Source organism: Primulina eburnea, chromosome 14 (genome assembly GCF_022965805.1).
Source record: "Primulina eburnea isolate SZY01 chromosome 14, ASM2296580v1, whole genome shotgun sequence".
Classification (NCBI taxonomy): Eukaryota; Viridiplantae; Streptophyta; class Magnoliopsida; order Lamiales; family Gesneriaceae; genus Primulina; species Primulina eburnea.
In genome coordinates, this window is record NC_133114.1 from 869,056 (window position 1) to 883,766 (window position 14,711).

Genomic DNA, 14,711 nt, shown 5'->3' on the forward strand with positions numbered 1-14,711 from the left:
ATCAAAGGGATATGCAGATTATAATCAAGGAACATTTGGACCTTAGTCTGATCAAAGCAGGAATGTCACCATATAGCAGTCAGGTTTTCTGGTAAGAAATCATGGTGAGATTAAACGAGGAAAACCCAGATTGGTTATTAATTACCAAGAAATTAATAAAATTCTGGAGTTTGATTGGTATTTTATACCTAGTAGAGAACACTTGATCAGTTGCATTCGCAATGCCAAGATATTCTCTAAATTTGATTGCAAGTCCGGATTCTATCAAATTCGGATGCAGGAAGAAAGCAAGAAATTCACAGCTTTCTCCACACCTCAAGGACATTATATTTGGGAAGTATTACCAATGGGATTGGCTAATTCACCTCAGATATTTCAAAGAAAGATAGGATAATCTTTTTAAAGATTATTTTAAGTTTATGCTTGTTTATATTGATGATGTTTTAATAGCATCTAAAGATATGAATGAACATGTTAAACGTTTGGAGATCTTCTCCAATGTTTGCAAGAAAGAAGGACTGGTTTTATCTTAAAAGAAAGCAGTCATTGCTACAAGGAAGATTGAATTCTTCGGAATTGAGATCGATGAGTCAGGAATAATTCTGCAAGAACACATAGTGGAGAAGGTGCAAAATTTTCCAGAAAATCTCAAAGACAAGAAGCAACTTCAAAGTTTCTTAGGAGTTGTTAATTTTGCTGGGATGTTTATCAAAAACCTAGCAAAACACAGGAAGGTGTTCAGTCCATTGTTGAAAAAAGATGTTAGATTTATATGGACAGACGAACACACAAAATGACTTATCCATTTAAAGGAGGTTTGCAAAAACCTTCCAAAGATGGCTATTCCTCAGGATGAGGATGATATGGTATTGTATACCGATGCCAGTGATCATTGGTGGGCTGCAGTATTAACAAAGCTCACACCAGATGGAGAACAACCTTGTCGGTATTGTAGTGGTTTATTCTCCGATGCAGAGGCCATAAGATGACATATCAACGAAAAAGAATTTTATGCAGTAAAAAGGGCTTTTGAAAAATGGCCATTATTTTTACTTGCAAAGAAATTTACTTTGAAAGTTGATAATACACAAGTAAAAGCTTTTTTAAGGAATAAAATTGAGTCTAAACCTGAGAGACTAGATTATTATGATGGCAAACACTATGTCAGAATTATATTTTTGATATTGTGATAATAAAATCTCATGAAAATATTCTTCCAGATTTTTTAACTAGAGATGGACATCATTGACATAGATGTTATTATCAAGATGCAGAGGCATTTGAGGGAACACCTTGAAATGCTTCAAACCGAGTTCAACAAGTTAGCTGTAAACGCAGAAGTTGCGGGAAGGCTACAACAAGCTGATAAGAGAATTGCCTCTGATCGAATTACAGGGTGTTTACAGGCATATACTCAGCTATGGTCTGTAATGCAAAGGCCTATCCTCCAAGGCATTGAGAAACCACTGGTTTCTTAAATGGAGAGTTTTCGAGTACATGACTCTATACCTGTAGCGGGGGATTCAAATACCCCTTGCACAAGTGTTAAGTCGGGATCATCACCAGATGAGTCGGCTGAAACAAAAATTGAGACTCCTGATCCTTATCTTGAGTCCTCAAGTCAACCCTTCACCTCGGAGATTGAAGAGGGAGAGATCAACCTTAGGCCTCGTATTGACAAAGGCAAAGCTAAGGTTGGTACTAATGAAGGTGTAATTTCTCCATTTCAGGTTTATCAACAAAATTGGGAGAAATTGAAAACAAGAATTGGCATTAACCCATCTACCAATAGGGTTGATGTTTCAGGAAAATATCCAAGGGTACGGATGAAACAAAATTCATATCCAAAGAAAGTTAAAGCATGGTATGAATTCGGGGCTCTTGCCTCAGTTTATACTACATCACTCAGCTTTTCGGAAATATCAGGGCTACCAAAATGGATCCAGGAAGCTGTTCATGAGACTTGGGCAAACAATGATAATTTGTCAAGAGAAGATGTTTTGGAGCTATACTTCTTTAGTGCAGCACCAGAACCAGCAGGAAAAGGCTCCCATGAAGCCTTTCATTTTATTAAACTAAGGAGGCCGGATACAAATGTTCAAAAATTTATCAAAGACCCTCCGACAGAAGAAACACCCCTGGTTGCTTCAATTTCAGAAGATGATATTTCTACTAGAAGAGCTTGGGGTCTATGGGTCTGTCTCACTGAGATGGACAAAGTCAAGTTTCCGTTTAAATTTTATAACCATTCAGTGAACGGATCATTTCTGTTAAATACCATGACAGAAAAAACTACAAGTTTTGCAGAAGATTTATTCGAGAAAAAGAGAAATCTTTTGTGGAACAGCAAGCTGCCGGCTAGTAAAGAGACTCGCCGATAATTCTGTAACATGGCACATATAAGAAGATGGTCAGAAAACATCTGCCTTGAATGTCAAAACCAGAAGGAACCGGAATTCGGTAAAGGATTCAAGCCGAGATCTGATCAGAAACACTTTACCGACACAAGCACAAGTAGGGAGGGACCACAATCACGTTTTCCTCGAGGACAGCGAAAGCCAAAGATTCCTCGATAAAATTAAAGGTGTGCATGTGATCAACCCACTAGCAAAAAAAAAACCCACCATGTGAGTGGAAAGACAAGGACCACCAATAATATGTGGTAGGTGACTCGTTAACCACTAATAATAAAGTGGAAAAAAGACAAGAGAACATTGGATACCAAAACTAAAAAGAATCCAATGAAGAAAAGGCAAAATAACTGGTCCCGAAATTTTATCTATAAATAAGGACATAATGGAACCAGTTAAAGAAACCAAGATCAAAACTTTAAAAGATGTATCGGCTATATCTAAAAGTTTTGAAAAAGAGAATCAGTTACAAGAGGAAACAAGCGGATGCTCTGAAATGGCTAGTAAATTGTTTCCAGGAAAAAGGAGTCAAAATTACCGCAGACATCCTATATACTCATCGCCAATGGTATCTCAGGGAGATAAAGGAGGATGAGAAGTTAATTTCTAGATTAATAATCTAGAAAAAGAAGGGACCACTCAACCACCGCAGGGTCCATATGCAAGCTGTAAAGGCTTATCAAGATTTGAAGTCCGAGTTTTAAATCCGAAGGAGCCTTCTATAAATAAAGAAGCAGAAGGAAGATGAAGGCATCGATCAACCTCTTCGTTTTTCTTCTAAATCATTTGTAATATTTCTCTTTCATGTGTGTAGTGAGTTCAGCTACTGTGAGTAGCTAAACAAGTTTCTCCTCCTCTACAGAAGGTTTCAATGTAATAATAAATATGTGTGTTTGAATAAAGAGATCTTTGCTCTTAGTCCCTCTCATGCATTATTTTCAAAATTTTATTTTTTACTATACACTCTAAGGTAGGAAACGAATTAGAGTTGTGCTAAGTACTGCTGAAGGAATCTACGTCAGTAACCATCGGTTGCGATCGCGTGGTTGGGATATTGTGAGGAGCAGTTCGTAAAAAACGGTGGATATAACCCGATAGCATTCTGGTCAAAAAGATAAAAGATTTAATTTAATTTCGGAAGCATGATGAACCTTTAAGGGAGTTAATTAAGTTTAATAGGAGATTACTGTTCTTTTAAAAAGTAAGGGTCAAATATTGAAAAGAATATTGTCAGGAGGCTATAAACTTAAATGTCCCGACCAAGTTTAGCACATTCACATAATACAAATATCATATTATATACTTTGTAAATATTTGACAATATTGTTTTTGTTATCATTATTTATATTCTTATCATGACATGAAAGTATATTATTTTGATCATCTAAGTTATCAAATTTCGATCTTAGTATTTCAGATTTTTTGCAAATTTATTCATTTTTCATCTGGATTATTGTTGATGTAACATTACACACGTCAGTGATAATTTGAAAAAAAAGAATAAAATTACGAGAAAAAATATAACAGAGTAATACTAAAATCTGATAACATATATGACAAAAATCAGAGTGGGACAAATATGATAATTTTTTTTTAGGGTTTGTTGAATCTGTTCTTTACTAATTTTAGACGAAAAACGATGAGCACGATGCGAAGTACATGATTTTTGACTTTCAGTGACATTTCAAAAGAATAATAATAATAATAATAACATAAACAATGATAACAAAAACAATATTTTATATATTTGGTGCAAATATATTTATCTCCCATGCAAAAATAATAACATAAAAAATTGACAAGTGTCAAATTCATTAAATACACATGGAAGGTGAACTCAGAATCCGTCAAAATACGATAAATGCGATTTCCTTTTTTCGTCAGAGGATCAACTGCTCCAGCTTTGCATTATAGATTACGTTAAAGTTGTTTTTGGCCAATAATTCTACCCTAAGATATATAGTTAGCTAGAGATGATAATTGCCTATTTAATCGAAAGGGTAGTTGCCTTTCAATTTAATCAATAATTAAATTATGTCTCTATTAAAAAAAATGTTAAAAAAGATGTGTAATATGCTAGAAAATTCAAACTAAAATAACTAAATAAGAGAGATATATTGTAAATTATTATATATATTGGATTTTAGATAGACGACGAGGTTAATGTAATTGGTTAAAAATGTTTTTTTTTTTCTTTCGAAAATGTGTAAACAATAGTATTATAGTCAATTATCAAAATTAAATTACTCTGGGAAGTCAACTTCCAGTTCGAGAGTCCTCTCAAGTACTTGCCATTTGCTAAGAGATTAGCTCGTACTCAATCAAATAATTGATTTAATTAAGTTAGTTATATATCAATAATGTGAGGTTGATAATGAGCCTACCCCTTTGGATTGATGGTCTCTTTAATACAACTATTTATAGCCTGAATGGTCTTGAGTTCGAAACTTGAGGAGCCATGTACTCCACTGTCAGAAATGGAGAGTTTTGTTAGTAAGATTTAATTTCATGGGCTATCATAATGATCGTGATTGCAAAACTCAAAAAAGACAGGCTCATGGAGCTTACAAATAATATATTTTTTTAGTATGTGTCAATTAACCATTGTATATTTCTCGAGCTCGAGCTTAATTAACCTGGAGCTAAAACAAAAGTAGGGCATTTCGAGCTCAAATATTATTTTTTTAAAAAAATACATTGAACTTTTAAAATTTGAATATTAAAGAATGAAAATTATGGAATTTAAGGTAAAATGTTAGTTTAATTAATATTTTTGAAAACTATAAGTAAATAATAAAAAATACATCGAACTTTTAAAATTTGAATATTAAAGAATGAAAATTATGGAATTTAAGGTAAAATGTTAGTTTAATTAATATTTTTGAAAACTATAAGTAAATAATTTTCTCGAGCTCGAGTATCTATATGGATGGAACTAGAATCTTGATTCAATGTAGACAACTATATATTATATTAATTAATAAATAAATAATATAAAATACATTGATTTCTAAATCTTCTAGTACCCTAACATCTCCAATGTTTTGTTCTTCTCGCTTTGGATATTTTTTCAAAAAAAAATCTATGCATAGTAGATGTATCATTTTCTAATAAAATAAACAAAAAAAGCAAGATAAGGAAAAAAACAAGCATTACCTTAACTTATTTGTTTGTGATAAGTTTTGTTAATTTAAACACTAGGCAAACAATTTTCAAATAAAAAAATTATATTTAATTGTGATAAGTTTTATTAATTTATTTTTCAGATTAAATATGTGGGACAATATTTTGGCATAACTTGTAACAAAATCACAAATAATAAAGGCAAGAGAAAAATTTATTACCTCCTAAATTAGTCTTCATTTAATTAGGCGTGACAAGAGTCATCAATTGATTTTAACGTATGAAATCATCCACCCTAATGCATATCTTGCTATCAAAATAAATATCATTACCCATCATAATTAAATGTTGTAAATAAAATACTCAACCTCCCTAAATCCTATGCTATTTTTTATATAAAAAAAATTTGTTTATCTTTTTTTTTTTCTAAGCTCATGCGGGGATGTACGTTGAACCTACCGGAGCTCCGCCCCTGAGTACCGGAACAAAAAATAAGCTCAAGCTCGAGAACGGACTCTGGCTCAATCACAACTGAGTTTGAGTTGAGCTTTTGTAGGACTGAGCGTTTGCCGCTTTACCAAAAATTATAGTTAGTAGTAATGGTGCAACTCAAATCTTTTAAACCGCACAACAGCTCAAGCACCACGGTTCGATCGCTCTACTAAGTAAGGACAATTATTGCACCCAACAGCTTTGTCTAAGACGCTCGTGAGGTACTCATTTAATCATAATCGAGTTTGAGTTGAGTTGAGTGCAAGACGATTCGAAATCTAATCTAATTTATAAAAACAACATTTAATTATTTTAAAGGAATTTAAAAGATCTAGAATAATTATCTGATTTAATTAAGTTATAAAAACAAAATATAATTATTTTCAAAAATAAAAAAACTCTAAATAAAATCTAATAAGGAGTATGTTTACTCATTTACCTTTTGCCATCATGGGTTGACTCATCATGACTTTGGGTTATCGGGTGCAAAACTTTGAATATTAGTCTTGCACAATTGATTAAATAATGCACATATTGTCTCTTTAAAATGTTGTTTGATATTCAAATTTTTTAAAAATCGATGTAAAAAAATAATTTTATAATAATCATTAATGTAATGTCCGAGACTTAATTACTGTAATCAGACGTTGATTAATTGACATGATTAAGATTATATGAACTTGAATGAAGAAGCCGGACATCGTTACATTATAAGCCAAGATGTTCAACCGAACATCTCAAGATGTTCGGCCGCACATCTCAAACGGCCGGCGCACATGCGCGAAGAAACCCACGCATATGCGCGAGGGGTCCAGAAGCCCTCACGCATATGCGCGAGATAAGGCGCGCATATGCGCGACCCGTCCAGAATGATCGTCGCATATGCGCGACATAAATGGCGCACATGCGCGGGCTTGGCAGAATGATCGGCGCATATGCGCGACGAAGATGGCGCATATGAGCGAGAAGGCAAAATGCTGGTGCGAGCTACCGGCGCATATGCGCGACCTTGTTCGCGCATATGCGCAACGTGCAGAACATGCACAACGCCACTTGCCTCCTACCTAAGGAACGTGTATATATATATATATATATATATATATATATATATATATATATATATATATATATATATATATATATATATATATATATATACCTTCATGCAAATCCATCAGAATGAAGGAAAGAAAGAGCCGAGGGAAGCTCTAATTTCCGTACGAATAATCGTGAGTTACGTAAAATCCACCCGTCTGATTTTAAATCCGACTTCAGTACTGAGTTTCTATCGACGCATGCTACAAGTGGTCGTAAGTTTTGTTACGTTTAGACGTGATTTGAATTTATGATATTGTCAGAATTGAATAGGAATCAGATATGATATTTCTGCTACAGTAGACATTGTATAACTGAAGTCAGATTAAAGAATAGACTGTTTATGAAATTGTTATGAATTTCAGAGTTGATTTAGTTGAGATTCTGTATCAGAGTTTTGTTATTATTCAGATTATGAATTGTACTAATACTGATTATGAGTTCTGGTATCTGTGCTGTTGAGATTGATGGGGTATCAAGACTGTATTGTTATGCTGTCGAAACATCAGTAGATTGATATTGATCAGATTCAGTATTGATTGAGATTGATCAGATTTAGTAATGATTTCGATTGTATCGTGATGCTATTGATATGAATTAGATTGTACCTTGTTCAGATATGGATCAGATTATATATCGATTTGAGTATTGATCAGAACAGGACTTGAATTGAGTTATATACTGATACGGTATTTATATGATTGTCATTATCAGATTTGGATATGGACAGATTGGGATACGAGATTCGTCTTCATCAGACCGAGAAGACAAAGGTATAAATTGATGTTTATTGGGAGATCGACTTGAGTTAGATTCTACTCGAGTTTCCCTAACCACATACTTGTATGGTATTGTTTTTATACCTTTATGTTTTAATGATTATGTTTATTCTACTGAGATAGAAAGTAGAAAGCAGAGAGCTATTGAATAAGAGTCACTGACAGAGTGTCACACCCCGAGCCCGGGTCCGTGCCTGCGTGACTGCACAATGGGCCCCTATAGCAACTACTTCGTATTCTTCCTCGCTTTACGAAAATGATTAACCCAAGTTGCTATAGAAGTCCATTGCAAGCCATTATAAACTCATTTTTAAATCTTCATTTTTAAGATGTGGGACATCACACAGAGGGGCCAGACTATGACAGAGACGTCACTGACCCATTGCACATTGTCAGACTAGGCTTAGTCTTGGTAGATACGCCAAGGCACTGGACATTTGGTGTATCGATGCGCTTAAGATACATATATTGTTCTTATTGTAGATTATTCGATACAGCTAGACCAAAGTCCAGAAATAAGAACGTACCGCCACCACGACTGGTAGTAGTAGTTGGAGACTTGTTACGTTCTTATACACCGGGATCCCTAGATTAGAATGAGAGATGAGTCGAGTCTTAGATATTGAGACTAGAATTGAATTACAGATCCGCATTGAATTATGTTTCGTAGATTACGATTCATGTTTTATTTATAGATTAATATTGATACATGTTGTTTGATTTTAGATACATGTACAAAGATATAATGCATGCTTTTATGTTAATTCTGTTAATTGCATGTATACATTGTTTATACTGAGATTTATTCTCACCGGAGTTATTCGGCTGTTGTCTTGTTTGTATGTGTGCATGACAACAGGTGGGACAAGATCTGGGTCAAGAAGATGATGAGAGAAGACGAGTTTAGAGTGGTGATTCTGGACTTATTGTAGACCTGGTTTAATACTTGAAATTAGTAGTTGAACCTTAGACTAGTTTGAATAATTGTTGTACAAGATTTGTATTATTATACTGACTTTATAATAGAATGATTTCATTACCTTCCGCATATGCATTTTAAAAAGAAAAAATTTTAGACCATGTTTATCTTAATTGATAATTAAATCCCAAAGATGATTAGCGTCCGGGTCCCCACAATTTATGTGGTAAATTTTTCATGTAACATTTAAGTTATAATATAACGTTTCTCTTTTTTATTCCCTCCATAATTATGAGTATTTATTTATTGTTATTCGAACAATTGTACTCACGAAATCTAAAATTTCAAAAAGATCAAATGTTATATATATATATATATATATATATATATATATATATATATATATATATATATATATATATATATATATATATATATTTATTTATTTATTGTACTAAGTTGGGCGCAGACAATAAATGGGGTTTGTCAGGAAAATTTAAAACTAAAAGAAAAATAGCAATATATTAGTTGGCCTAATATTAGCTACACACAAATGTATTAAAATTTCCCCACATTTAATTAAAGATCTAGAATAATTATTGCCATAGCCAACTAGATATATCGACTACCACAACTTTGAGGTGAATGTGATAACAGCTAACAATACATTAAACTATACGTACATACAAAATCAAGGGGAAAAGCGAAAGAAATATCACATTTATAAACTACATAATATCTTATCTATTTTATCATATTTTACATACATTAAATGATAGGAAAACTTGTAAACTTTGGTCTTTGTGCACTAAATTTTAATTTTTTTCTTATATTGGTCTAATTTCTCGTGTGATGTCGGATATGTCATCATTTTTCGGTTCTATGTGAGCAATTTCCGTCGTCATATCTTCAATTTTGTTGTCACGCCATCACTCGGACGAAATAGAATCAAATGACATGCAATCTATATAATTGTTATTGCATCAAAACTGAACTTTAAATACATAGTCAATCAAAATTCAATGTGAAACAAATCAGTGGACCGAAAAAAAGTTATTTTCTATTAAAATAAACATTTGACAAAGACCAAAATTATATACACATATATATGATCAAAATTGTAATTTTACCTAAATGTTATTACAATGTTCTTATAAATTATTTAAAAAAAAATATGCCGCCTGTTCGATTAATTCCCTCGTGATCTCTACCTTGTAGGCAAATGATATTGTACATCGAATCATATAAAAAAAATGTAACAACTTCAATTCGAAACCATATAAAATCAAATTTCTTTTATATTTCCATCAGTGTGCCCGATAAAACTATGGTTAATATAAGGACCAAGCCATAGCTTATTTATTCAGACAGGTTAAACTTAAATTACAATATTTTTTTATTTATTATACTGGGCTATACTTGACAGATCAATGACAAATCTAGAAGTTCATGAAATATATATATACATATATAATATTTATAGGAGGGACAATAACACATTTGTGCATGTACCTCTAAATGTATCAAATTTAGAGAAAAAAATCAATAGGGTTTGTCTTCAAACACCCATACTTAATCAAATAATATATTTAACAAGCGCGCACTCACACAAATTCACACATATGTATATATGTATTTGTAACTGTTTATATTTGTGTACCTCTAAATACATAAAACTTAGAGAAATCTTCTAAAGAGTCTGTCTTCAATAAACATGCGTGTGGCCGTGCACACACTTATATATATATAGCAAAAACTTGTGTGAGACGGTCTCACGGATCGTATTTTGTGAGACATATCTGTTATTTGGATCATTCATGAAAAAATATTACTTTTTATGCTAAAGTTATTACTTTTTGGTGTGAATATCAGTAGTGTTGATCCGTCTCACCAATAAAGATTCGTGAGACCGTCTCACACAAGTTTTTTGCTATATAAACGAATGGAGGCTAATTAGGATAATATTTGAAATGGGTTTCATTATTTCGCCAGCAGGGAAAAAAGATGCCAGCTGACTAATTTCGAACTACCTACAATAAATGCAAGAATTAATGGTTGAAAACCATCCAACTGCCGAAACCCTAACGCATTTACTCCTCCTTTCCCATTCAACTATGTTTTCAAACTATATATCGTCTTCTATCCCTCAATCAGTCCACAAGTCGTGACGAGCCCGGGACTTCCATCTTCTTCACCATGGCTAGAGCCGAACAACACATGCTGTCCACGGAAATAGTGAACCGGGGGATCGAGTCATCCGGGCCCGACGCCGGATCCAAGACCTTCTCCGTCAGGGTGCGGCGGCGGCTTCCGGAGTTCGTGAACTCGGTGAACCTCAAGTACGTGAAGTTGGGGTACCATTACTTGATCAACCATGGGGTTTACCTGGCCACCATTCCGTTGATGCTGCTGGTGTTCGGGGCGGAGGTGGGCAGCCTTAGCACGGAGGATCTGTGGCGGAGGGTCTGGGACAGCACCTTGAAGTATGATCTCGCCGCCGTGCTGGGGTTCGTGGCGCTGTTCGTGTTCACCCTCTGCGTGTACTTCATGACCCGCCCGCGTGCCATATATCTCGTTGATTTCGCTTGCTACAAACCCCAAGATGATTTGAAGGTATATATATATATATATTCATTAATTATTTGTATTTAATATATATTGTTCCATCTTCTTCGACGAGTTCATTAGAAGCTTAATTAAATGCTAATTAATGGGATGAAATGTTTAGATTTTTGTGATTAATTAGAGTGTAATGTGATAGCATTAATTAGACCAGCCTTAATTACACAACAAATTAGAGATAGATTTCAACGTGTCTAAGTGATGCCGATTGAATATTATTAAATTTTATTATAATTGAGAAAGTTTAAGATAAAAAGTTTGTAATTCGATTTATTGAGTATTTATCCATGTAGTAGATCAACTAAAAAATGGATTAAAGGGATTGAGGGATGGAATTTCTAATAGATCAGTATGTCTAGTGTGAAACAATCTCACAAATCCTATCGATATTCACAATAAAAATAATTCTCTTAGCATAAAAATTAATATTTTTATGGATGATTCAAATAAAAGATCTGTCTCACGAAATACCGACATGTGATACCGACATGTGAGATCGTCTCACATAAGTTTTTGTCTTTCTAATAATCTGTAGCTATTGACTGTTTCTTTAAATTTTATCGTGGTATTTATGTAATATATATGCATGTATTAATTTCTATATTTCAAATTTTTGTCATCAATCGAAATTATGGTTTCTTTATCTTCTGTTCTTATAAAAAAATCAAATTTTCCAAGGGTTGTGCTACATGTATAAATGGTGTTAAATATTGGGTTACAAAGTGTATTTGAAATTTAAAAAATATCAGAAATTAGTTGTTGAAATAGTTTTCCTAATAAAGTGTAGGGATAATTTTTTAATTTCAAATGTATTTTGTAACTCTCATCGTAGATATAGATATTTTTCATTTTCTAATTCTTGATCTGTCAAATTTGAAGGTACTTCAATGTGGTAAAAATCTTCATTTTTTGTACTCTACTAATTTTGAAATGTTGATTATTTTTAGCTCAAATCTTCTAACAAAATAATTGATTAGCATATGATATTAATTAGAGGTATCTACTACTTTGTCTAGATTTATTTTTAGTCAAATAGCAGTTTGAATGGATTTTTAAAATTAATCAAAAGGAAAATTAATTTGGTGAAGGTTTAGGTAAATAGAAATTTCAAACCTGATCAAACTAATTGTATCGAAAAAGTGCTATAGTATTTACATTTACATTACATTCGATTGATAATAGAAATATATGATTAAACTGATAAACACAATATTTTAGGGGAAATTTTATGCAATTTTTTTATATATATTTACATTATCATATTTCAATCTTAGTAATATATCTTTCATTTTTTGGTAATTTGAATCAATTTTTTTTATCGGAATTGCTGACATGACATTATTCACATCAAAACAACAAGAATAATTACATCAGTCGAAAGGACTAAAATTACCAAAAATACAAATATAACGGATTAAAACTGAAATTTAACGAGATAGAATATCAAAATCACGAAAAAACAAAATTTTTTTATAATCATAATATAAGAAATGTAAAATTTTAAATTTGATAAATCTATCTATTGTCTTTTAAGATAATAACGTTGGCATGAATGTATGCCTGCATGCAGATGACAAAGGATCAATTCATCGAACTTGCGAGAAGTTCAGGAAAATTTGATGAGGAAAGCCTGGAATTCCAGAAGCGAATCCTTCACTCCTCCGGCATCGGCGATGAGACCTACGTCCCCAAATCCATCGGTTCGCCGGAGAACATAGTCACCATGAAAGAAGGGCGAGCAGAAGCATCCACAGTCATGTTCGGCGCTCTGGATGAGCTCTTCGAGAAGTCTAAAGTCCGGCCGAAAGACATCGGCGTCCTGGTCGTCAATTGCAGCATCTTCAACCCCACGCCATCTCTCTCCGCCATGATAATAAACCACTACAAGCTAAGGGGAAACATTCTGAGCTTCAATCTGGGGGGGATGGGTTGCAGCGCTGGGATCATTGCCATAGATTTGGGGCGCGACATGCTTCTCGCGAATCCTAATAATTATGCTGTGGTGGTGAGTACGGAGATGGTGGCGTACAACTGGTATCCTGGGAAGGATAGATCGATGCTGATCCCTAATTGTTACTCCAGAATGGGTTGCTCCGCCGTGCTCCTCTCCAATCGCCGCCGTGACTACCGCCGTTCCAAGTACCGACTGGAGCATATAGTTCGCACCCATAAGGGAGCTGACGATCGGAGCTTCGGGTATGTATTTATCCCTTCATTTTTATCGCATACCGAGTTTTTTCTTTTTTGGTTTGTGTTGCAATATAATTGAGTGTCGATCGTCTTCATCTATGTAATGATATAATTACTCTCACTTTAATCATAATCTCGTGCTTATAGTTTGTGAATGATTTTGTATACTTATCATCATTCATTCCCTTCTTGTCAGGAGCATCCGACAAGAAGAAGACAGCGAGAGATTCAGAGGAATAAAAATCAGCAAAGACTTGATCGAAATAGGCGCAGATGCCCTCAAAGCCAACATCACCACGCTCGGTCCTCTCGTCCTCCCATTCTCCGAGCAGCTCCTCTTCTTCTCCACCCTAATCTGGAGAATCCTCTCCCGCAACGGTGGAAATTCCAAGCCCACGAAGCCATACATCCCCGATTACAAGCTTGCGTTCGAGCACTTCTGCGTGCACGCAGCGAGCAAGACTGTGCTTGATGAGCTGCAGAGGAACTTGGGACTCAGCGACAAGAACCTCGAGGCGTCTCGTGCCATGCTGCACAGGTTTGGTAACACATCGAGCAGTAGCATTTGGTACGAGCTGGCGTACCTGGAGGCAAAGGACAAGTGAAGGGTGGCGACCGTGTATGGCAGCTCGCTTTCGGGTCTGGTTTGAAATGTAACAGTGCTGTCTGGAAGTCCCTGAGGGGGATCAAGAAGCCTGGGAGGAACCCGTGGATGGAGTGTATCGATAGGTATCCTCAGCCTGGATTGTAGGCTGGTCTGGTCCCTTTCCCTGGTAAGAATTTTTGGCCAATTTCAAGAGTGATCAGCATCTTGGATTGGTTGATTTGATTGTTGCATTTGTTCTCTTGTTATTCTCTAATTGCTTTAATTCTGTGTCAAAGTTTGAGGTTATTTTCAGACACTGATGGCTATAAATTAGTTGAGATTTGTTCTGCATTTTCATGTATTTTGTGTTTTGTCTTTACAGGTACATGACGAGCAACGTGTTACCAGCAAATTTGAGGTTTTACATATAACATTAGTAGCTACACTCTCGAGCTATGTTTTAAGTTTGTGTTTGGTTGGAATAATATTATAGA

At 34.3% G+C, this 14,711-nt stretch overlaps 1 protein-coding gene across 1 annotated transcript; it reads left to right on the top strand.

Annotated features, from left to right (window-relative positions):
- Window positions 1-10,951: 10,951 nt before the first annotated feature.
- On the top strand, window positions 10,952-14,705 carry LOC140811575 (3-ketoacyl-CoA synthase 10-like). Its single transcript, XM_073169537.1, is given in 5 exon segments — window positions 10,952-11,432; window positions 13,012-13,637; window positions 13,828-14,228; window positions 14,231-14,404; window positions 14,600-14,705. Coding segments are annotated over 4 exon segments (1,596 nt in total). The 5' UTR covers window positions 10,952-11,015; the 3' UTR covers window positions 14,383-14,404; window positions 14,600-14,705.
- Window positions 14,706-14,711: the final 6 nt, after the last annotated feature.